This window comes from Oenanthe melanoleuca, chromosome 28, assembly GCF_029582105.1.
Source record: "Oenanthe melanoleuca isolate GR-GAL-2019-014 chromosome 28, OMel1.0, whole genome shotgun sequence".
In the NCBI taxonomy this organism is placed as follows: domain Eukaryota; kingdom Metazoa; phylum Chordata; class Aves; order Passeriformes; family Muscicapidae; genus Oenanthe; species Oenanthe melanoleuca.
Genome location: NC_079361.1, coordinates 3,441,652 through 3,464,500, shown reverse-complemented (window position 1 = coordinate 3,464,500; position 22,849 = coordinate 3,441,652). Strand labels below are relative to the sequence as shown.

Here is a 22,849-nt window from a genome sequence, read left to right as displayed (position 1 = left end):
GGGCTGCCCTGGTCATGGGCCTGTGCTGGGGTGAGTGGGTTGGCTGCCCTGGGTGAGTGGGGTGCTGTCCTGAGTGACTGGGGGGCTGCCCTAAGGTGAGCCAAGGGCTGTTCTGGTGGTGGGGGGGCTGCCCTGCCCATGGGGCTGTGCTGGGGTGAGTCAGGAGCTGCCCCGGGTGAGTCAGGAGCTGCCCTGGGTGAGTCAGGAGCTGCCCCAGGTGAGTCAGGAGCTGCCCCAGGTGAGTGGGGAGCTGCCCTGAGTAAAGCAGAGGGGCTGCTCTGGCCAGGGCTCCAGCGTGCCCGACCCCCCGGCTCAGTCTGAACCCCCCTGGCAGCACCCTGCGGTCCCAGCACGAAGGAGGGAGCTCTGCCCCACCCCAGAGCGCTCCCAGCCGGGTTTTGGGCCGTGCCCTGACCCCTCCCGGTGCCCGGTGCCCGGTGCCAGCCCTGCCCGCGTCCCCCCTCCCACCGGCGGGGGCCACGTGCTGCCGCGCGAACGGGGAGGGGAGGAAGCGGGAGGCACTTTAATTTGGCTATTTAAAAATAAAGAAATAACGCAGGCTTTGAAAGCCCGGAGGGGTCCCAGCGGAGGGACCTCATCCCCCCTTCAAAGGCCGCCTCTGCTTTCTTCCCCCCGCTCGCAGCACACAAAGGTGCACGAGCACTTTCGTCTCTGTGGAAAGACCTTTTTAATTGGTTCCAGGCAGAAGGTTAAAATCTCTCCCCTTCCCTGTGCGCTTGGCTAAGAGGGGAAAGGGGGGAAAAGGGGGGAGGCAGGGAGGAAGGGCTGTATGGAGGCAAAACAGCTCTGCCCAGCGTGAGCTGGGGGGATTGTCCCCAGCACAGGGTCCAGGGTCACTGAGGGTGACAGGGATCCAGGTGGGAGCAGGGGAGAGCCAGGGGGCTGTGGTGGGGGCTCTGGGGCAGGAGGTACCCCCAGGAAAAGGGAGGTGCTCAGGGTGAGGTTGCTCGGTGCTTCCATGGGAATGCAGGGTTGGAGGTTTTCTGCAGATTCCCAAAAAAAGCAGATGGGAACATGGTGCTGGGGAGGAAGCTGGGCAGAGCAGGAAGGCACCCAAGGGGCTGCTCCCACCTCCAAGTGTATCCCCACTACCACAGAATAACCTCAGCACATCCCTATCCACAGCAGGGTGACCCCAGGATGGCATCTGGGAGCATCCACATGGAGCATCCACATGGAACATGCACGTGGAGCATCCACATGGAACATGCACATGGAACATGAACATGGAACATGCACATGGAGCATCCACATGGAACATGAACATGGAACATGCACATGGAGCATCCACATGGAACATCCACGTGGAGCATCCACATGGAACATGCACATGGAACATCCACATGGAGCATCCACATGGAGCATCCACATGGAACATGCACGTGGAGCATCCACATGGAACATGCACATGGAACATCCACATGGAGCATCCACATGGAGCATCCACATGGAACATGCACGTGGAGCATCCACATGGAGCATGCACATGGAGCATCCACATGGAACATCCACGTGGAGCATCCACATGGAACATGCACATGGAACATCCACATGGAGCATCCACATGGAGCATCCACATGGAACATGCACGTGGAGCATCCACATGGAGCATGCACATGGAGCATCCACATGGAACATCCACATGGAACATCCACGTGGAGCATCCACATGGAACATGCACATGGAACATGCACATGGAGCATCCACATGGAACATGCACATGGAGCATCCACATGGAACATGCACATGGAACATGCACGTGGAGCATCCACATGGAGCATGCACATGGAACATGCATATGGAGCATCCACATAGAGCATCCACATGGAGCATCCACATGGAACATGCACATGGAGCATCCACAGCTCCTCACCATTCCCATTCCTATTCCATGTCACTGCCACTGCCATCCTCCTATCCCTGCCATGCTTCCAGCATTGCCATCCTCCTGGTCCTACCATCCTCCCAATTCTGCCATCCTTCTATTCCTGCCATTCTCCTGCCACTGCCATCCTCCCACACCTGCCATCCTGCTATTCCTGCCACCCTTCCAGCGCTGCCATCCTCCCAAATCTTGCCATCCTCCCAGGCCTGCCATCCTTCCAATACTGCCATCCTGCTATTCCAGCCATCCTCCCAATCCCACCATCCTCTCAATCCCACTATCTTCCCAGCACTGCCATCCTCCCAAATCTTGCCATGCTCTCAGCACTGCTATCCCCCATTCCTGTCATCCTCCTATCCCAACCCTCCATCCCAACACTGCCACCCTCTATCCCTGCCACCCTCTATCCCTGCCACGCTCCCAGCCCTGCCATCCTCCCAGCACTTGGGTTTCCTTTCACGGAAGGGGGAGCTGAGAAAAACGCATCAATTATTGAGCCGGGGCGGCGAGCCCGCCGCGTCCCCCTTGCTGATGCCGCTCAGGTAGAGCCGCGCGAGCCGCAGTCAGACACCTCTAACACGATTAAGCTGCAGGGCTCTGCCAGCGCGCTTCAAGGTCAACTTCTCTGAGGCTGACAAAAGGCACGGCGGGCAGCGGCTCCCCCCGCCCCCGCCCGGGGCGGCAGCACGCTGGGGACGGGCGGCAGCAGCCCTGAGAGGTGGCAGCGGGACAGGGGCAGCCCCAGGGCAGGGTGGCAGGGGACCCACGGGGATGGGGATGCGGTGCTGGGGCTCCCAGGGGGATCAGGGTGCAGTGCTGGGGCTCCTGCTGGGATGAGGATGCTTTGCTGGGGCTCCCACTGGGATCAGGTGCAGTGCTGGGGCTCCCACTGGGATCAGGGTGCAGTGCTGGGGCTCCTGTTTGAATAGGGATACAGTGCTGGGGCTCCCAGTGGGCTCAGGGTGCACGGTCAGGGCTCCTGCTGGGATGGGGATGCAGTGGTGGGACTCCTGTTCAAATGGGGATATGCTGGTGGAGCTCCCAGTGGGATGGAGATGGAGTGCTGGGGCTCCCACTGGGATCAGGGTGCACTGCTGGGGCTTCCACTGGGATGGGGATGCAGAGGTGGAGCTCCCACTGGGATCAGGGTGCACTGCTGGGGCTCCCACTGGGATGGGAATACAGTGACAGGGCTCCCAGTGGGATGGGGATGCAGTGCTGAGTATCCTGTTGGGCTGGGAATATAGTGGTGGAGCTTCCAGTGGGATCAGGGTACAATGATGGGGCTCCTGTCAGAATGGGGATGCAGAGGTGAAGTTCCCAGTGGGATGGGGATGGAGTGGTGGAGTTCCCAGTGGGATGGGGATGCAGAGGTGGAGCTCCCACTGGGATCAGGGTGCAGTGATGGGGCTCCTGTCAGGATGGGGATGCAGTGGGGGAGTTCCTAGTGGGATGGGGATGCCGTGCTGGGGCTCCCACTGGGATGGGGCCTTGCCATGGGGCTCCCAAGCCCAGGACAGGCTCCTGCTGTGTCCCTCTGCAGCAAAGCCGTTCCTGTCACGCCGTGCTGCAGGAGCAGGTCCAGCCCAGCTGCACGTGGAGCAGGAATTGGATCCAGATGTTTCCCCCAGCAGCCGGAAACCGCCTCCCCCCATCCCAAAAGTGCTCAGCAGCCCCTTCCACCACCCCACAAGGCCTTGGTGGGGACCAGCCCTGGCCAGCATGGAGTGGTGACAACAGGGCTGGGATCCACCCCCCCAGCATGGCACAGGCAGCAGAGGGAGGGGACAGGGGTGGCAGTGCCAGCTCTGCTGTGGTGCTCCTGCACTTGGTGTTTGCGTACTCACAGTGACAGGACTAATCCTGAGTCATCCTCATCCTCATCATCCTCACCCTCATCCTGCTCATTCCCTTCCAAAACCACCCTGCTCTCCTGCAGGGCAAAGGAGGGACAGCAACCCCTCCTGGGTGTGCTCTGGATTGGGCACTCACCATGCCAGTCAGAAGGCAACAAAGCCACAAAACACCCCAAACCTCAGCATGGGAGGACCCAGCTCCCATATCTGGGTGCACATGGGCCGGGGAAGGGCTGACAGGCAGCTCCAAAAATGGGGTGCACGACACAGGTCACCCCCAGCACCATTCCCAAAGGACACCACACCCACAGGTCCCTGTCACCACCTCAAGCCATCTCCTGCTTTGGGGAGGGCAGTGGATGGGGACACAGCTTTCTGGCCCTGCCACAAGAGTGAGAAAAACCACCTAAAAACCTCAAAAACCCATTGGAGGAGCCAGAACCCAAATTCCCCTCTCTCCTGTTATTTAAAGCCCATCCAGCTCCCGAGTCCTGCAATGATGCAAGAAGCTCAATTACCATTAAAAGAATGTGTTCCTGCTCCTCCATTACAGAGAAAAGCCTGAAAACCAACCCCTGGGAATTCCACAACTCTAGAAAGAAGAAAAATAAAATATTCATGTAATTTAGATTATTTAAAACGTGGCAGTTGGTAAACCAGTCTCTGCACTGGAGGGAACTGGGGGTGTTCACACCTTGCAGGAATGGGTCAGGGCTGGAAAACCCAATTGTGGCCACACAGATCCTGGTGCCACCCCGAGCACCCCACACCCAGGATCTGGTGTTAAATGGGTTTTTAAACAGCTCTGAGCTTGTGGGATGCAGCACTGAGGAAGGACAGTGGGTTATTTTTATCGTTGCATTAGTTCCAGTTTAATTGCCGGGATGTCATTAACAGCACGGAGCAGGTCTGGGCATGGGGACGCTGATGTTGGGGAGTCCTGTCCCAAACCTGTGCACTGGGACACTGCATGTGCCTCTCCTCCCACCAACAGAGCTTGGTGACAAGCAGGGACAGCAGCCAGTGACCAGGGACAGGAGCCAGTGACCAGGGACAGGAGCCATCCACCACAGCTGGACACTCCCAGCTCATCCTCTCCCAGCCCAGACCTCCCTTCTCCTCCAGCTCCACCCAGCAGCTCCAGGGAAGAGGTTTGTGGCTCCTTCCAGACCCTCCCTCCTCCTCTTCCTCTCTCCATGGCGGGTCCCAGTTCCTCCAGTGCTCCACAACTGGGAATTCTGCTGTCCCAGGCTCCATCATTTCCCACCAGCCCATCCAACCTGGGACCACCCCCCTCCTGCTCCCTTCACCAGCCCCTCTCGGAATTCCCACATCTCCAACAGGGCTAAACTCCCCTGGTTTGTGCCAGAGTCAGAGGCTGGGATCTCTGGGGTCACCCAGAGCTGGGACACACACTCAGCTCTTCCCTTGGCTGCTCCCAGCAGGAAACTTCCCACTGGTGCTGACCCAAGACCTTCCCAGGTTTTACATCCCAAGGGGCTGGGGGATGGCACTGCCAGCACAGGGACCCTCCACTGTCCCCTCTGTGCTCACACAGAGCAGCAGAGCACAGCAGAGCAGAGCCACTGCTGAGAAATCACCTTGGGGGAAACCACATCTGCACATCAGAGACCCCACTGCTGGCACAGGGGAATGGGGACACTGGAACTGTCCTCCCAACCCTGGCACAGGGCAATGGGGACACTGGAACTGCCCTCCCATCCCTGGCACAGGGCAATGGGGACACTGGAACTGCCCTCCCAGCCCAGCCACAGGGGAATGGGGACACTGGAACTGCCCTCCCATCCCTGGCACAGGGGAATGGGGACACTGGAACTGCCCTCCCAACCCTGGCACAGGGCAATGGGGACACTGGAACTGCCCTCCCACCCCTGGGACAAGGGAATGGGGACACTGGAACTGCCCTCCCATCACAGCCAGGTGTGATCCCAACAGATTCCTTCCACCAGGAAAGCCAGGATTGTGCTGCCAACAGCTTTGGATCATGCCCAGCACAATGTCCCCAACCCACCAGGGACTGGCCACCCCCCAGCCAGGCCCTGCAGCCCCCGGACTGGACACAGGATGTGGGATTTGTTGAGATGGTTTCTCATGGCAGCCTCTGAGCAGGTCGAGGTTGCCAGAGGTGCCTGAGTAGCTGGGCAGGGATGAGCAGTGTCACAGGGAGGTGACAGTGACGTAATCCCAACACAGGAATGGCTCCCAGCAGGGAAAGCCTGGCCAAGGAGGATCAGGCCCAGGTGGAGAAGGGATGCAGAGCTGCACCCCACGCTCTGGGACACCCCTATACCAGTGTCCCCACACCAGTGCCTCCCAGTTCAGCACTGGGGAGTTGACACTGGGCAGGGACAGGGTCACATGGCTCCTGCAGAGACCAGTGACATTCCCAGGTGGATTTGCTTTATAGGGTCAGGGAGGAAGGAACCATCGTGGAGATATTTAAGTGGCGTTTCACCATCGGAAAAAATTAGAGTCACAATATTAATTAATCCTCAAAGCACTTTACGAACATTAACTAATTAAGCCTCCCAACCCCTCTGTGAGGTGGGAAAGGTATCATTGTCCTCGTTTCACAGCTGCAGAAAATGAAGCGTGCGGAGGTGACGTGACTCACCCAAGGTCGCTGTGAGCCAGGCAAAGGTGGGAACAGGACCCCAAAATCCAGGATCCCAAAATCCAGGATTACAAAATCCAGGATCCCAAAATCTGCCCCTTGCTCCTCAGCAGGGCAGGACCCAGCAGTGCTGAGCACCCTGGAGCTGAGGAATGCTGGATTCTGAGCCAGGTCCCAGCATCCTGATCCCCACCCAGGGCAGGGACAAACCAGGGTTTGCACCCACAAAGGGACATCCCGGTAAAAAACCCACCAGAACCAGGGGCAGGGAGTTAAAACAGAAACCACCGAGGGGTTTTATGGAAAACCCACCAACCCTGCGCGGTTTAAAAGCGATTAGAGCCCTGCCTGGGTTATCAACCGGCGTCTCAATCCCGCGGCATCGATCCGGATAATAGCCGGCAATTGTTCAGATACAATATCATAAAGTCACTTTAACTACAGCCATAAAGCTTCCCCCGCCTGCAGCACCGCTGGGCTCCCCGCCTCGCGCCAGCACACAGCACAGCTCGGGGCTGGGGATGCTGGGGGACCCCTCCAGGACCCCCTGAACACGGGCAGGATGCTCAGGATCGCCCCCACTTCTGCTGGAGCAGAGGGAACGTGGAGCCCCCCTTGGTGTCGCTCCTGGGAATCGGCAGCGCTGGGGATGGGGAGCTCCAAGGTGCTGCTGAGATCTGGTGTTGCAAGTTTTAATTTGTGGGGTTGATGGGAATTGGGAGAAATGGGGAGTCCCCTAAATGTACCCCTACAGCAGCCAGGATCCTCCTGCTCCCCTGCTTTGTCCTTGTCCCCAGCACACAGAGATCCCAGCTGGGCAGTGTCAGGATTTAGCTCCTTCACCTCTTTCCCCCCATCCCAAGGTGCTCCCACTCCATGCTCCGTGTCCCCAGGAGTGTCACAGGAGAACACAGATCCCGAGAATCCCGGAGAACCCCGCCGGAGAACCCGCACTCCTCACCCGCCGCCGCCTCACCCGCCGCTTCCCGCTGCCTAATGAGCACAAAATATTTCCATGTTGCCAATTACTTGGTTCGTTTGTGCTGCTGCGGGCAGCGGTGCCGCAGGGAAAATCCCCCCCGGAGCCGGCCTGGCCCCCAGGGAGCAGGGAGAGCCCCAGCTGGGTCTCCCCAGGGCTGAGCATCCCCACCCTCATCAAGAACCTCAGCCCTGGGGTCACCATCGATGCCCCCGCGTCCCCAGTGACATTCCCACGGCCCCAGCGTGACACTGATGGCTGCAAGCCCTTCCTAGGATTTAAACAAGCCTTGGGAAAGGCTTTGGAAACCCTTTTTCTTTTGACAATGGTTTGGGGTCCGACCTGCTGGCGCCACTTTCCAGCACGGAGAAAATCCAGAGCGGCACCAGAGATGTGCCAACCTCACCCATCCCAGACGGGTCCATCCCTGCTCCCATCACATCCCCGGGCAGGATTCCCAGCTGGAGCCCTCTCCCCTGGCAGGAACTGCTGCTGTGACCATCACCACAAAACCATTCCAGCAGGTCGGTCCCGGGAGCAGCGTTCCTCCCACCTGCGCCCATAAATCTTCCCTCCAGCAAGGAAGTGATTTATAAGGTGGAATAAATATTACAACGTTTAAGGAAAAATAGAAAAAAGTCACAAAAATCCACCCAGCTGGATTCCCTTCCCATGGGAATGGGGTCTCAGTGACACCAGGATTTTGAGGCAGCGAGGGACACGCCGGGAAGAGGCCGGGATGAATTGGGCTATAGCGCTGCCAAACCACCTGGATGTGGGATGCACACCGGAATCTGAGCCACCATGTCCCCCCCAAACCAGCGTGGAAGGAGCTGGGGGGCTCCAGTCCCTCCTCACAGAGCCCTGGGCTCCCTGGACATGAACAAGGGACGCCCCAATCGCCGCTCCCGGCTGGAATTCCCACATCCAGCCCCGCAGCGGGAGGACGGGCTGAGCAGCAGGACATGGTGCTGTGAGAGCCATGTCCTTCTCCATCTCTCAATCACTCCACCAACATTAATTCCCTAATTTAGCCCCTGGCAGCCATCCTCACCTTACCACGGAGAAACTGAGGCTGGGGGAGGGAGAAGCCATTTGTCTCCGGGTAATGAGCTGGAAGCCAGATCCAGGATCACCCCCAGCTCGCAGGATGAGTGTTCCTGCTCCCAATCCAAAGCTTTCTATCATAAAAGACAACGTTATGATTTATGGTTATCATTAATCAGATTTGAAATGGAGTCCAGATTGTCCTGGAGTCCAGATCCACTGCGACACTGGGCTCTGGACATCCCCTCACTGCCGGCGCTCCGCAAGCCAGGGCCGGGAAGAGCCAAGGAACAATGGAAAACTGCAGATGGTGGCAGGGTCAGCTGGGAGAGACAGTGCCTGGGTGGCTGGAACTGAGGTCCACGGACCCCAGGAGCCATCACAGAGAGGGGAAAGCTGGGAATGGCAGGAAGAGCAGGCAGGGAAAGCCGAGAGCTGGTCCGAGCTGAAGGTCACCGGCGGCAATGAGCGTTAGGAAGTCGGCACCGATCGGGCTGGATGCTGCCTCCAAAACACACACCTGCAAAGGCAATCCCTGCTCCCAAACCTGCTTCCAGCTTTGCCCATTTAGCCTTAAATCCCACCTCAAAGGGTCAGGAGCTATGCCAGGGCACACTATCCTGGGGGGCTCCACAGGACTCGGCACCGGCGCGGCTCCGGCCAAACCAATCCCTGCGACCCCTTGGTGATCCAACGGAGACGTGGAGCAGAAGCCACTTCTATTCCAGACAGGCTTGGGTTCTCTGCTGGAAAACACACAGGAGCACCTTTCTGACCAGCATTTACAGCCAGGTCAACCAGGCAACCAGGCCAGGTGCCAGAATTCCCGTGTGCTGGTGCCAGAATTCCCGTGTGCCGGTGCCGTATCCGACGGCGGTTCCACAACAATGGGACAATCACTGGGACAGCCACAGGCACAGCCAGGCAGGGCCAGGGCTCCATCCCCAGTCCCCCAGCCAGAGCCAGAGGGCAGCAGGTTCTCCCAACCACCTGGCATGGAGGATCTTAAAAAATCCAAGGAGAGAGCCTGGAGCGTTCCCAAGATGGACACCAAGCCCTGGAGCACGAGGGAATAACATTGCAGGGTTCAGGATAACAGTAATTTCCCAGATAAAGAATCTTGGAGCCGACACTGTTCTCACCCAAATCCCCCAGCAGCAGCATGGGGACGGGATGGGGGGAGCCCCCACCCTAAAATGGGGATCCCAGGAGCTCACCCAGGGGTGAGAGAGCGGCCAGAGACACAAAGAGAGGGAATTCCAGTTACAGGGTTTGCACAGGATTTTTAAAAATGCAGAAAAATGGTGGAAAGGCAGGAAAAAGCAAAGCAGAGCAATGGGAAAATTGAAACATCCAAACATCAGGAGAGAGGGAAACCCTCCAGGAGAGCATCTTTTCTCAGCAGCATCTCTCCCACCTCCACTCTCACTCCCCTGGATGCCCTGCTCAGTCAGTGCTGAGAATTGGGAGAAATTTGGGAAAAGCCCCTTTGGAAGGGTCGGCACATCGGCCCTGGCTCGGCAGCTCCAGCGCAGTGCCAGGTAAAAATAAAACACAATTTGTGGGCACAATGTGAGAAGAAGGGGTCGATGAGCAAACCAGGGAGTTTTGTGGGATGATAAACTGGGAATTCCAGCGGAAAGGCCTGGATTATGCAAAAAGCTGATATTCCTGAGGTGAAGGAGGACAGCAGCAGACAAAAGGTCTTTCAGATTTCAGGGAAAAGGGAAAATAACAGCTGCTGTATTGTATAAAAGCATCGACCATTCCAAAATAACCTTGGAATAAAAACGCCCATCCCAGAGCAGGGTGGGGATGGACACACGGACGGACACACGGACACACGGACACATGGACACGGCCCAGGCAGCTCCACCAACCCAACCCAGCCCTGCTGGGGCCGTGCCAGCATCTCCTGACCCTTCAGAACCCGGGTACCCCCGGCCCCTCCCGCCGTCCCGGGGGGCTCTGCCCCGCGTTTTTCCACTCAATTTCCTTCCCGCGTCGGCAGGAGATAAATCCCTCTGCCGAGGCAGGCGGCCGGAACGGCAAAGCCAGCGGTGCCAAGTTTAATAAGCAACCCTGATCGAGAATCCAGATAATAATTGGGATTATCGAGCTGGCTGGGAAAGAGCTTCCTCAGCTCCTGACGGCACCAGCGCCCGGCACCGGGGTGACAATGACACCCGCGGGGTCCCCAGCAGGGCTGGAACATTGATGGGAGACCAGGATGCTCCCGAGGAGCAGCAGGAGCCCATCCATCATTGAATATTAAAATAAAATCAAAATAATAAACTCCCTTTTGAGCGTTCTGTACGCAGTCAGAACCAGCGGCACAAGGGAGCCTGCGCCCCTAAAATCCCATGGGAAGACCCCGGGGACCCCAGCTCCATCCCCACCTCTGCAGGAGCTTCCCTGAATCCCGATTTTGGGGGGGAACACACGGAGCCAGCGCCGTCCCAGCGCCTGCAGAGAAGCTCAGCCGCCGAAATAATCCCGTCGCGGTTGGATTTTGTGCAGGGCACGGGGTCCAGGGGCTTTTTTTCCTCAGTGGAAACAGGATTGGAAAAGGAAAGAATTGGGATTTTTCGAGTTCTCTACAGGGTCAGGCAGATTTTATTTTACTGCAAATATAAATAGGGTTTTTGATAAATAATAAAAAAAAAAAAAAATAAGACAGTCTAAATAAAACCCCCCTGGAAGACATGGCACGGAATTCGGAATCCTGGCAGGAATAGCTGTAGCCAGGCTGAGTGCTCTGGAATATTTGTATTTGCTGTCTAAACACTTTATCTCTTTCCCAGCACATGGGTGAGTTTTGCTCCCGTGTAATGTTCAAGGAAAAATAAACCGAGACGGATAATTCCTCCTCTTCTGCAGGGGGAAAAAGAAAAATCCGACAAAACTTGGTTGCATAGGGAGAAACGGCAAAATATTTCCAGGGAAATTCAGATGAATGCCAAGGAAATAGATGGAGGAGATGATTGGGATGGGGCAGGAGGAGGAAGCTGGGGATGGAATGGAGCTTCCACATTCCCAGTTATTAAAAATCTCCATTGCCATTAATTCCCCATTTTTCCCAAAGTCGGCGGCGCTGGGAATCGACGCCGAGAGAGGTTTGGGTTTGGCACAAAAGATCCGAAATCCAGAGTTGGATTCCTGGAGGATTTCGGGGCTGGTGGGGAAGGAGCTGAAACAAAAAGTCCATTCCTGGAGCCGAACAAAAAAAGGTCTTGGTGTAAAACTCTGCGGATCCGGGAACGCTTCGGCAGCGCGGTGGGAATACTGGTGGTGGGAAAACCATGGTGGGAATACAATGATGGGAATACCACGGTGGGAATATCACAATGGGAATATCATAATGGGAATACTGGTCCTGGCATCCACAGGGAGCAGCAGCTCCGGGTCCAGCACCAGGATTGTGTTTGGTGGGACCGACCAGGCACGGGCAGCTCTGGCGTTTGCACGGACACCCGCCTGCGCCTGGAGATCACGGCTGAAGGGAAAACGGGAAAATCCCACAAAACCAGGCCAGAGCAGCTGGAAACATCAAGGAAAGCAGAAAACTGGGAGGTCAGGAAGAAGTGATGTGCTGAGGGAGGGTAGGGATGTATTCCACAGGATCCCACCATGTCACAAATTTATCCTGTGGGATCCCACCACAGCATCCCACCGGATTCCATCATGGCACAGGTGTATCCCACCGGATTCCATCATGGCACAGGTGTATCCCAAAGGATCCCATCATGGCACAGGTGTATCCCAAAGGATCCCATCGTGGCACAGGTGTATCCCAAAGGATCCCACCACAGCACAGCCCCACCAGGACACGGCTCGGCCCCGTGGCCGTTCCTCCCCCAGCAGCAGCATCACTCGCTGCTCCGCTGGGCCTTGGGAAGCAAACATAGGAAGAGGAGAAAAATTTAAAAGGGGAGGAATTAAAAAAAAAAAATAGTCTAAATCCCTGGTTCTGCATCCCTCTCCCTTCATTAATGACCCAAAGGAAAATGTCGAATGGATCCGAGCTGGGAACGGGAGCGCGGATCTGGCCCCGGCGCTGAGCCGAGCGCCACCGACCCCGGCTTTGTGCCCTGCTGGAGATGGATCCATGGGCAAGCTGGGCCAGATGGGGCGATCCCAAAACTGCCAGCACCTCCACGCCCTTGGAAGGGCTCACTCTGGCCCCTCACTGCCTTGGGCACCCCTCATCAAGGGCACAGGGAAGGGGAACTCATTCCCCTACCTTCATTATTATTTCAGGGAGTCAATTTTCCTCCTTTGGAATATTTTTCTCCCACTGTTGTTGGTTTGAATGTTGTTGCTCGTCCCTCTCTGAAGTTCAGGACCCCCCCACTCTGTGCTGGGGCACAAAGCCTGGCTTCAGTGGGAGCAGGGTGGAGGTGGGGGCTTTCCCAATCCCTTTGGAGAAGGATCCTCTTCTCCCCCATCACACGGAGGAGCCACAGGAGCTGCCACAACCCCCAGGGACACGAGGGATATTCCAGGGGCACGGCAGGATCCAGGATGTGGAGCCCGAAGTTCTGGGACAAGGACACTCCTGGACACTCCCTCCAGCCAAAGAGGCCAATTCCATCAGGATCAGGGCTCATCCCAGTCTCTTGCTGAGGGATGGGATGAGTTCAAGAGGAAAGCGGAGGAGTGGAGCAGGATTTATCCAGCACATGGATGGGATAAGCTCTGGGGACCCCTGGTTTGAACACCCCTTCCAAAATGATGTGCCCTAAAGGTGACACCTGTCCCACACGTGTCTGGCAGGGAGGTGTCACACCAAGGGAAACACCAGGAATGCTCCTGGGCTCTGAGCACCACCACAGCCCTGCCTGGCCAAAACCCACAGCGCTTTTTCTCCACGGGTTTTGGGGCTCAACAAGAAAATTTTGACCAAACCACTTCCCAGCCGCCCTTTAGGATGAAACTCCAGCTGGCAGCTCCACGGCCGCGGATCTCCCCACCACCAACCCCAATTCACACAGCACAGCTGAAGCCACCGGGTGACCCCGGTGGTGACCCCGGTGGTGACCCCAGCCCTGCCCTCACCCCCTCCCAGCACAGCCCCCTCACATCCCCCCACAGCCCCGCTCTGCTCGGCTTTTGAGCCGGGAGTCTCATTAGGAGGTAATTAGCTCCGGAACAATGGGAAGCTCTTTAGCAGCCCAGGCACAGCGGCAGCAACAAGCCAAGGGGGAGCGAGGGAGGAGAAATAAATAAATAACAACAGTGTGACCACCCGGGAACAAGGCAGGACGGAGCAGGGACGGGCTCCATCCCACTGCCCTGCTCTCAGCCCCGTCCCTTCCCGCTTTTCTTGCGGGATCAAACCAGCCCTCCTGCATCCCACACCCAAACAGCCCCATGGAGCCGTTCCCCGACACGGCTCCCGGTGGGATCCCCAAATCCAGAAGGGTTGGGGTGGTGGCAAAGAGTCTGGACACACAGACACCCCTAAACACAGCCCTGGCTTTGGGGGAGCTTCAAAAATGCCTCTGGAATTCATCTGGTAAAGGCCAAAGTAGCCACTGGCTCAGTCCAACACTTCTCCAGCTCTGGAGAATCATGGAGTTGCTTGGGTTGGGAAAGAGCTCCAAGATCATGGATTCCAAGCCCTGATCCAGCTGGACCCTTAGAGCACAGTGCTTCATCCTGTACTTGCAGAAGCCAAACAGGGCCTGGTTTTGGGATGGATCTCCAAGCAGAGGGAAGCAGCCAAACACTGGCATGAGCATCGGGTTATGGCAAAGGGGGAAAAGGAATTTAAACACATCTTAGGGGATGCAGGTAACAGCACTCCGAGCTGCTCACCTCCCATAAATCCCATTAAATCCAACCAAGCGGGGCAGGATCTCTGCCCCGAGTGGGGAAAACCAGCTCGGATCAAAACGGAGCCTCAGAAATCATGATTAGTATCTAACACAAAAGAACCGAAATTGTCACCATCAGGAACGAGGAGCTATTTAAGGAACAATTGCTGCAATTTTCCAGCCAACCCAGCAGCTGAACCTTGTCAGGCACAGGCAGGTACAGCTCCAGTCAGCTCCTGATGTGGCAGGGACGGACACAGCTGGACAGCTGGACAGCCTGGAGCCAGGTAAACCCACAGCCAGGTACATCCTGCATCCCCCAGGTAGGAATTCCAGGGGAATGTCACAGCATTGCCAGACAGGGGGGGTTTGCATTGGATTATCTGTGTGTGTAAAGTGTATTAATGTGGGGCAGGGGTGTGTGTGAACATATATAAATAAATATATATATATATTTTATATAATATATAAAAATATGTTTGTATGCAAAAGATATATATATATATATTTATATACTTACAGATTTATGTGTGTCTTTATACAGCAGCACTTTCAAAGCTTACCTGAGGGTATCTCCCACCCCCTGGGCTGCTCCCACTGCCCACCCTCTGCGTGTCCCCCCTAGCAGGACACCCCAGGATTTTTGGGGGGTTTTGTGACCCTCGGGCAGCTCCCCCAGCCCATCCTCGCATTAGGATGCGGCGCATGGCCGGCATTTGGATACCAAATGTGCAACCAGCAGGGAATGTAATTGCGGTCCCTGGAAAGGGACAGGCGGAGACGGAGACGGGCACGGAGAGAGAATCCTGTCAGCGACGCCGGCCCGCTGGTGTCTGCTCTCCATTAACCACTCGCCGCAGCCCTGGGCTGGTGAGGAATTGCTAACACGGCTTAACGGGCTGGAAAAGAGGGGTGGGAAGGGCTGGGAGTGATCTCGGCACAAAGGGAGAGCAGAAGGAGGAAAAACTAAAAGAGGAGGAATTGCACAGGACCAGGCTGAGTGCTGGCACACCCAGCGCTGCCCTGGCACCCCGAGAGGGGACTCGGCCTGAAAAACCCGAGTGCCAGGGTTAAAATTCACATTAAAATCACTCCAAGGGAGGAACAGGGCATGTTTCTTTCAGAGGGTGTCCCCCTCTGAAAGCAGGGACAAAGAGAACTGGGGACATGTAGCAAAGGGGATGACACCAAAAGTCCCAGCCAGAGCCAGGACACAGAGATTTTGGGATCCAGCCCCACTCCAACATGGAGATATGGGTGGGATCCCCCAAGCTGAGTCCTCTCGCTCAGCCACCCCTCTGCAGCACCAAAACCAGAAAAAAGCCAGATCTGGCATCATCTTTGCTCCCCTCACGGAGAGGTGGCACATGAAGGCACCAGCAGCCTGGCCACAGCCCCTCGTGACACACAGGTGGGCAAGCTGGCCTTGGCCTGGGTGGTCAGTGGGTCACAGCCACGGCCACGGCTCTCCTGGCCACGGCCACCACAAAGCACCAGCGACCAGCAGGCACCAGGGCTGCAGCTCCAGGAGATGGGAGTGCAGGAAAAAGGGACACAAAATCCAATGGGATTGGGGACATGATCTAAGTACTCTCCAAGACGTGCCCCGTTCACCCCAAACCCAGCACCCCTGTGGCAGAGGCACCTTCCCCCCCAAAGTCCTGCTCTGCCAGCCCTGAGCATCACCTGGCTCTGTAAATCCCCCTGCCAGAAACCATTTCTCCGGTTCCCGACCCCGGGATTGGGGAGTGCAGAGGAGCAGAACAGAAATCCGAGCTGTGCTCACAAACCACGCCGAAAAATAATACAGGAATCAGCAAAAGAAGCGTTCGGAGGCAGCGCCATGACCTCGGCGTTAAAGCAGGCCAGGGGCACGATCCCACCTGGTCCCAGGGAGGGAGGAGAGCCCCTGGCACTCTGCACATTCCCACTGTGGATCCAGGAACGCGCAGCGACCGTGGGATTGCAGCAGGAACACCGAGCAGCATTCGGGAACGACGATTCCCTGCCCGTCACCCGGCTGTCGGCAGAACTGGGGACAGCAAAAAACCCAAACCCTCCGTCCCTCCTTGGCCTCCCTGGGGTTTCCACACAAGACCACAGGTCAGGATGACAGGACTGGGGACCTTCTGAGGACAGGTCACTCCTTCCACAGAGCCTTTCCCCCATGGCACAGAGGTTTTCCCAGATCCCTGATTTTTTGCCGCACGGTGCTGAGACATCCACCCTAAACCCGCTGTGGTGTGGGGGGCAATGGGGGCCAAAACTGGACACCCCAACCCGCTGGTGATGCTGGACACTCCAGCACACCCAAATCAACCAGGTTGGCTCCCAAGGTAAATCCACCCTGGAATCCTACGGGCGAGTGGATCCCGCACCACCAGCTGGAAAACACGGAGTGACGGCGGGAAGAGCCCTGGTGTTGTGCTGGACCCCTGCCCACACTGCCAGACCCCTGCCCACACTGCCAGACCACAGAGGAGCCCCAAAATCCCATCCATGGCCCCATCACCCCGGACACAACCAACGGATCCACCCGCGACCGGCCCGGCCAACGGATCCGCACCCGGAGAGCGACCATCGCCAGCAAAAACCCACATTTCCACACAGCACCAAAACTGCATGTTTTTATATAATTCTACCTTCATCACCCTTCTTTTTTTTTTTCCTGGATAACCCAGGAGTTCCATCCAGCCAAACGTTTTCCCAGCGCATCCTCACGAAACCATTTAAAAATAAAAATAAACCTTGTAAATCCACAGCGAGTGGTTAAATCTCTCCCCAGAACAGGGAAATTGCAGCATCCCGAGGTACCACTTATTTTTAATTTAGCCCCAATTATGAAATATAGAATTATTCTAATCTGGGTAAATCATATCGACCATGAGATTTATTCCTGTCTTTTACAAAATATAGATTGCTGTATAAACCTGACAAAAAATATTTAACATCAGAGAAGGTCTGTGGGTTCAAACAGGACATTTTAACCTTGGGTCTTTTCCCTTTTTTTTTAAAACCCCTTTTTATTTCCCCCTTAATAACCGAGGTGTCGGTTGAGGGGGGAAAAAAGAACGAAAACGAGGGACGAGAAAACACATAAATACGTTTTTTCCTTCATTTTTAAGAATGAGACGGTCTTGTTGCAACTCCAGAGAAAAAAAATAAAACCCACCGCTGGGTTCAAAAAGGGAATAAGCAGGAAACTCAATGGCAATTTCAATCTTTGCAACCCCTAATAAATTGCCTCGAATTCCGAGAGCCGAAGGCGCAGGCGGGGAGCGCTGGCGACACGGGGCGCTCCCACATTGGGGAAATTTGGGTCACATCCCGGAGCCAGGCGCTGCGGACGTGCCTGCTGAACCCACCAGCCATTGTCTGCTCTTCCCTCCCAGCCCCTCGCGCTTCCCTCCGCTCCATTTTATTTCCCCCCGTCCCTCCTCGAAAATATTTTCCCTGCCAACAGCAGATTTAGAAACGTAGAAATGTATATATGGAATAATGATCCGCCGCGGATTTTTCGAGGAGAAATTGTCGGCGGGTTCTTGCGAGGGGGTGAAGGGGATGGAGGTGACGCCATCACCGGTGCTGGGTCCCGGGACGCCCGTCCCCAACAGCCAAGGGGCTGCTTTTGGTCGTTGGCATCACCATCGGAACCCTTGGGTGCCAAATCCCATCCCCAGGAACCCTTGGGCGCCAAATCCCAAACGTCAGAACCTCTGGGCGCCAAATCCCAAACGTCAGAACCTTTGGGTGCCAAATCCCAGCCACCGCCCCAGCCACCCTCATCTCTGGGATGCTGGATTTGAATAAAGGGGGGACCCCTCACACATGTTTGGTATTTGGGAGAACAAAAGAAAAGAGCCCAAAGTGTGGGAGATTATGGGGGGAGCACCAGGAGCCGAAACCAAAAAACTTCGCAATGGGCAAAAAAAAAAAAAAAAAAAAAAAATTAGGAGAAAAAAGAAATAATTCCCTGGCTCTTACAATCCCCCACAAAAATGTGAGGGAGATAATAAAATCCATATGCACCGCGGGCGGCCCGTGGCGCAGGCACCACCGCCAAGGCACCGCCACCAAGGCACAAAGGGACGGGCTCGCCCCAATTTTGGGGTGGCGAGAGAGGGGCCTGGGTGGGTCCCCAAAAAGGGACGTGTGGAGGTTGGATGGACACCAGGGACTGCTGAGAGTTCTCGGCCCTGTGAGTGTCCCAGCGCCGAAACGCCGCCAGGAACTTTCCCCAAGTGCGACGGTGACATCGGGGGAGAGAAGGTGGCACCCAGGGTCCCCTCATTGGTGGCAGCAGGGCATGAGCCACCCGCAGCTGGAGGAGCCACCTCAGGTCGCTGGTAGCCCTGGGGACAAGGACCAGGCCATGCTGCGCCCCTCGAGTCACTCAGGGATCGAGGGGGACAAAGAACCCCCAGTTTGACCCAGAAAACGGGACAGCCCAAAGCCCACAAGGGCTGCACCCACCGAGCTCATCCCTCACTGCTCAGACACTGCCAGGCTTGGGAGAACTTTGAGGAATTTTGGGGGAAATGAGGGTTTGATGGGTGGTTTTTGTTTTTTACAGGAATTCCCATAAACGGGCCCCTTCAGAATCCAAAGGGTGTCCCCAACAAGGAGGGTAGGGAGGGGTCCCGAGGGTCAAAACCACCTGAGCATTCCCAGAGCAGAATTCCTCCCGCTTCCAACTCACCAACAGTTTTTGGCTCCTCAAAATCACGAACAAAGAAATACGACAGAAACGAAAACTCTTGCCCCCAAAGAAAAAACACTTGGTGGGGAAAAAACACACAGAAAAATCGAAATTCCGACTGGAATCAGGAAACGAAGCCAACTGTGGGGATTGCACTTCCAGCATGGGAATGACCCGGGAGCAGCAGGGCCGGCCATCCCCAGCTCCGCACCCCCCGTCCCTCCCTCGGGCCCGTTTTGCCATTTTCCCCCCAAAATCTTCTTTCCGACCCCCCCGCAGCCGCACCCGCCGCTTTGGGCTGATTTCGGGGTTTTTTTTCGCATCCCGGGAGAGGGACCGGGGGAGGAAGGGGGCGGCGGGGGGAGGAACTTGAACTTCCCCGAAGTTGGGCGCGGAGGGGCCGAGCCGCAGCCCCCGGCGCCCCCTCCCCCCGGCCGCCCCCGGGAACGCGCCCCGCTCCCGGCGATGCTCCCGGCGCTGCCGCAGCCCCCGGGGACGGTCCGCCCGGGGCCCCGCGGGAACTTTCGGGGGAGGGAGCCCCGGGGACCACCCCCCCCCCTCCCCGGGGCCGCCCAGCCCGTTCACCGGAGCCCACCGGGGGCTCGAGGGGGACCCGACCCGCCACGGGCGGCGGCGGCCGCTGTCACCGGGCGGCTCAGCGGGTGTGTGCGCGGGGGGGGGAAAAACCGACTGGAACTCGGGCGCCGAGGCCGCCACCGCCGCCCCCCGCCTCACCTGGGATTGCTCCGGTTCCAGTAGACGGCGAACCGGTCCGAGATAACTTTCCCGGTCTCGTCGGTCCAGACGCAGACGCCGAGGAGCGCGGCGAGCAGCGCGGCCGCACCGCAGCGCACCATCGTCCCGGCGGGCGGCGGGCGCGGCTCCGGCCGCTTCACGGGGCGGCGGGGCCCTGGGGCCGGCCGGGGACGGCGGGCGGGCGGCGGGCGGCGGCGGCGGCGGGCGGGCGCCCAGCCCTCACCATCGCCCGCGGCCCCGGGCGCCGTCAGCGGGGGGACTCGGGGGCGGCCGCGGTGCGGCGGCGCCGGGGCAGCCGCATCCCGCGCTCGGGCGGCGGGGACCGACCCGCTTCCCGCGGCGCCCCGGGATCGCCCCGGTACCGGGAACCTTCCCCCCCCACCCCCCCCCCGCGCCCAACTTCGGCCAAGTTCCTCCGAGCCCCGCGGCGCCGCCGCCGCCGCCCGGTGCCGAGCCGCCGGTGCTGCCGCCGCACCTGCGGGCTCAGCCCCGGGCCCCGCCGCGGGCTGCTCCGCCCCGGGGACACCGGAGAGACAAAGGCCGGGCCGGGAGGCCGCCGCTAGCTCAGTGCCGCCGCGCCATGCTGCGCCCGCCGCCCGCGCCCCCCGCCCGCGACCCCCGCCCGGGACCGCCCCCGGGCCCGGCCCCGCCCCCGCCGCGCGCCGGCCCCGCCCCCCGCCCCGCCTCTGACACATTGTTGCCACCGGCGGCCGCGCGCGCGCCCGGCGCGGTCCCAGGGCGGGGCTCCCGCGCGCCCCCGCGGCCACGCCCCTGCGGGGGGGGGAGTCACACCGAACCGGGACCGAACCGGGACCGAACCGAGACCGGGGGGGGGATCTGCGTGGGGAGGGTCGGGGGTCGCACCCGGTGGGCTGAGGGGTTTTGGAAAGGGGGGGTCGCATCGGCGGGGGGGCTTTGGAAGGGGAGGGGTCACACTGGTTTTGGAAAAGGGAGCGGTTCGCTGGTACTGGGATTTTGGAATGGGGGGGTCGGATGGGTGGGAGGGCTTTGGAAGCAGGAGGGAGGTTTGGGGGTTCGTTACCTTGAGGAAGGGATGGGTTGAGGGGGGGTTTTGGGGTGGAAATGTGAGGGAGGGGCTGTGAGGGGACAGGGATGGGGATGGGGATGGGGACAGGGACATGTCCTGTGACCCACAGGTGCCAAGGAAAGACAGACAGACAAGATGGTGACAGGGAGACTCATCCCCTCCCCTCTACAGGGACATTTTTTCACCTCTGACACAAGGATAAATTAAACAATAATTCGTGTTAAGGGATCACTCTGCTTTGTCGAAATCTTGGAAAACAGTGATGGGAATAACACAGAGCCCTGGAGCTGCTGTGGGGCCATGTCCAGCTCTGGGGAGGACAGAATTTGGGGAGAACAGGGAAAATCAAGTGGAATTTTTAGTTACCCAGTCACATCCTGAACAAGGACACCCCACAGTGCCAGAGCCACATCCCCAAGCCAGGACACCCCACGGCCCTGGAGTCACATCCCTGAGCAAGGACGCTCCTCTTGGCCTGTCCAGGGAAGGACAGGACCTGCTCTGCTCCCAGATCCCCCCTAAGTCCCCCCAAGTTTCAAAAACTATTTCTGAAGGGTGAGTGAACACAGGTGGATTCCTGACCCTCCTCTCCAGGACCATGGACTGTCCCCCTGAGTGTCCTGGAGTGTCCTCCTGGGTTTTTAGGTCCCTCCTGAGCCCCTCAGAGCCAGAGCTGGCTCCCAGCAGAATTCCTCAGGTGCCTCCAGATGCAAAGACACTTCCAGTTGGATTCACAAAGCACCAAGGTGCCCATTAAGTCCATCAGGAGGAGCAGTTCCAGCACATCCCGCTGCCCGTCCTTCTGCTCAGCATCCAAATATCTCTGTAAATCCATCTCCATCTCACCAGCTCTCCGGAGTTTGTCCGTGCTGAAAGGGAGGGAGCGGCCCGGTGTAAAACACCAGCGCCACACGGAGAGGTGGGATATAAATAAAATATGGATCCTCCTCATTATTTATTTAGCAAATCTGTTTAGGAAAAACTCCACGGAGCGTGGGGCTCTGCATCCCTCCCCCCCGCCCCGAAGGAAAACAAATAAAAACCAAATTATTTTGGAATAATGCCGGCGGAGCATCCTCCCGCGCCGCAGCTCCATCAAGGTTATCCATCTCCTCATCCTGCTCCCATCAGGATCCCTCTGCATCAAACCCACGACAGCCAATCTCCCTCCTGTCAGCGGACGCTGCCATAAACCCGGACACTTGTCTGTCAACTTCATTTGTTTCCATTTCCCCAGCCGAGGCACTAAAAGCCTTTCCGGGCTCTCCAGGAGGGCTGGCCACGGTTCCTGCTGGTTTGGGGACAGAGGTGGGAGCCCTGGCACAGCCACATTCCAGGGGCACGGCAGAATCCAGAGCTGCTCCTGCACAGAGCAATGTGTTTGTGCACTGGGAGTGGGGATGATCCAAGGGGCACGTGCTGGTCGTGGGTTGTGGTGCCAGGTCACCAATGGGCACTCGCTGCCTGAACATTCCCAGGGCACCCCAACTCAGCCCAGTGCATCCCAGCTCAGCCCAGTGCATCCCAGCTCAGCCCAGGGCACCCCAGCTCAACCCAGGGCACCCCAGCTCAGCCCAGTGCATCCCAGCTCAGCCCAGTGCATCCCAGCTCAGCCCAGGGAATCCCAGCTCAGCCCAGGGCACCCCAGCTCAGCCCAGGGAATCCCAGCTCAACCCAGTGCACCCCAGCTCAACCCAGTGCATCCCAGCTCAGCTCAGGGAATCCCAGCTCAGCCCAGTGCATCCCAGCTCAGCCCAGTGCATCCCAGCTCAGCCCAGGGCACCCCAGCTCAACCCAGTGCACCCCAGCTCAACCCAGAGCATCCCAGCTCAGCCCAGGGCACCCCAGCTCAGCCCAGTGCATCCCAGCTCAGCCCAGGGCACCCCAGCTCAGCCCAGGGAATCCCAGCTCAACCCAGGGCACCCCAGCTCAGCCCAGGGAATCCCAGCTCAGCCCAGTGCATCCCAGCTCAGCCCAGTGCACCCCAGCTCAACCCAGTGCATCCCAGCTCAGCCCAGTGCATCCCAGCTCAGCTCAGGGAATCCCAGCTCAGTCCAGTTCATCCCAGCTCAACCCAGTGCATCTCAGCTCAACCCAGGGCATC

The 22,849-nt window shown here is 58.0% G+C and overlaps 1 protein-coding gene across 1 annotated transcript in view; it reads right to left on the bottom strand.

The window, feature by feature from the left end:
- EFNA2 (ephrin A2) overlaps window positions 1-19,802 on the bottom strand; it is a 46,026-nt gene extending 26,224 nt beyond the window's left edge. Inside the window, exon 1 of the mRNA XM_056512713.1 lies at window positions 19,677-19,802. Within this exon, the coding sequence (XP_056368688.1) occupies window positions 19,677-19,798 (122 nt within the window). The 5' untranslated portion in view covers window positions 19,799-19,802. The remainder of the gene's footprint in view (window positions 1-19,676) is intronic.
- Window positions 19,803-22,849: the final 3,047 nt, after the last annotated feature.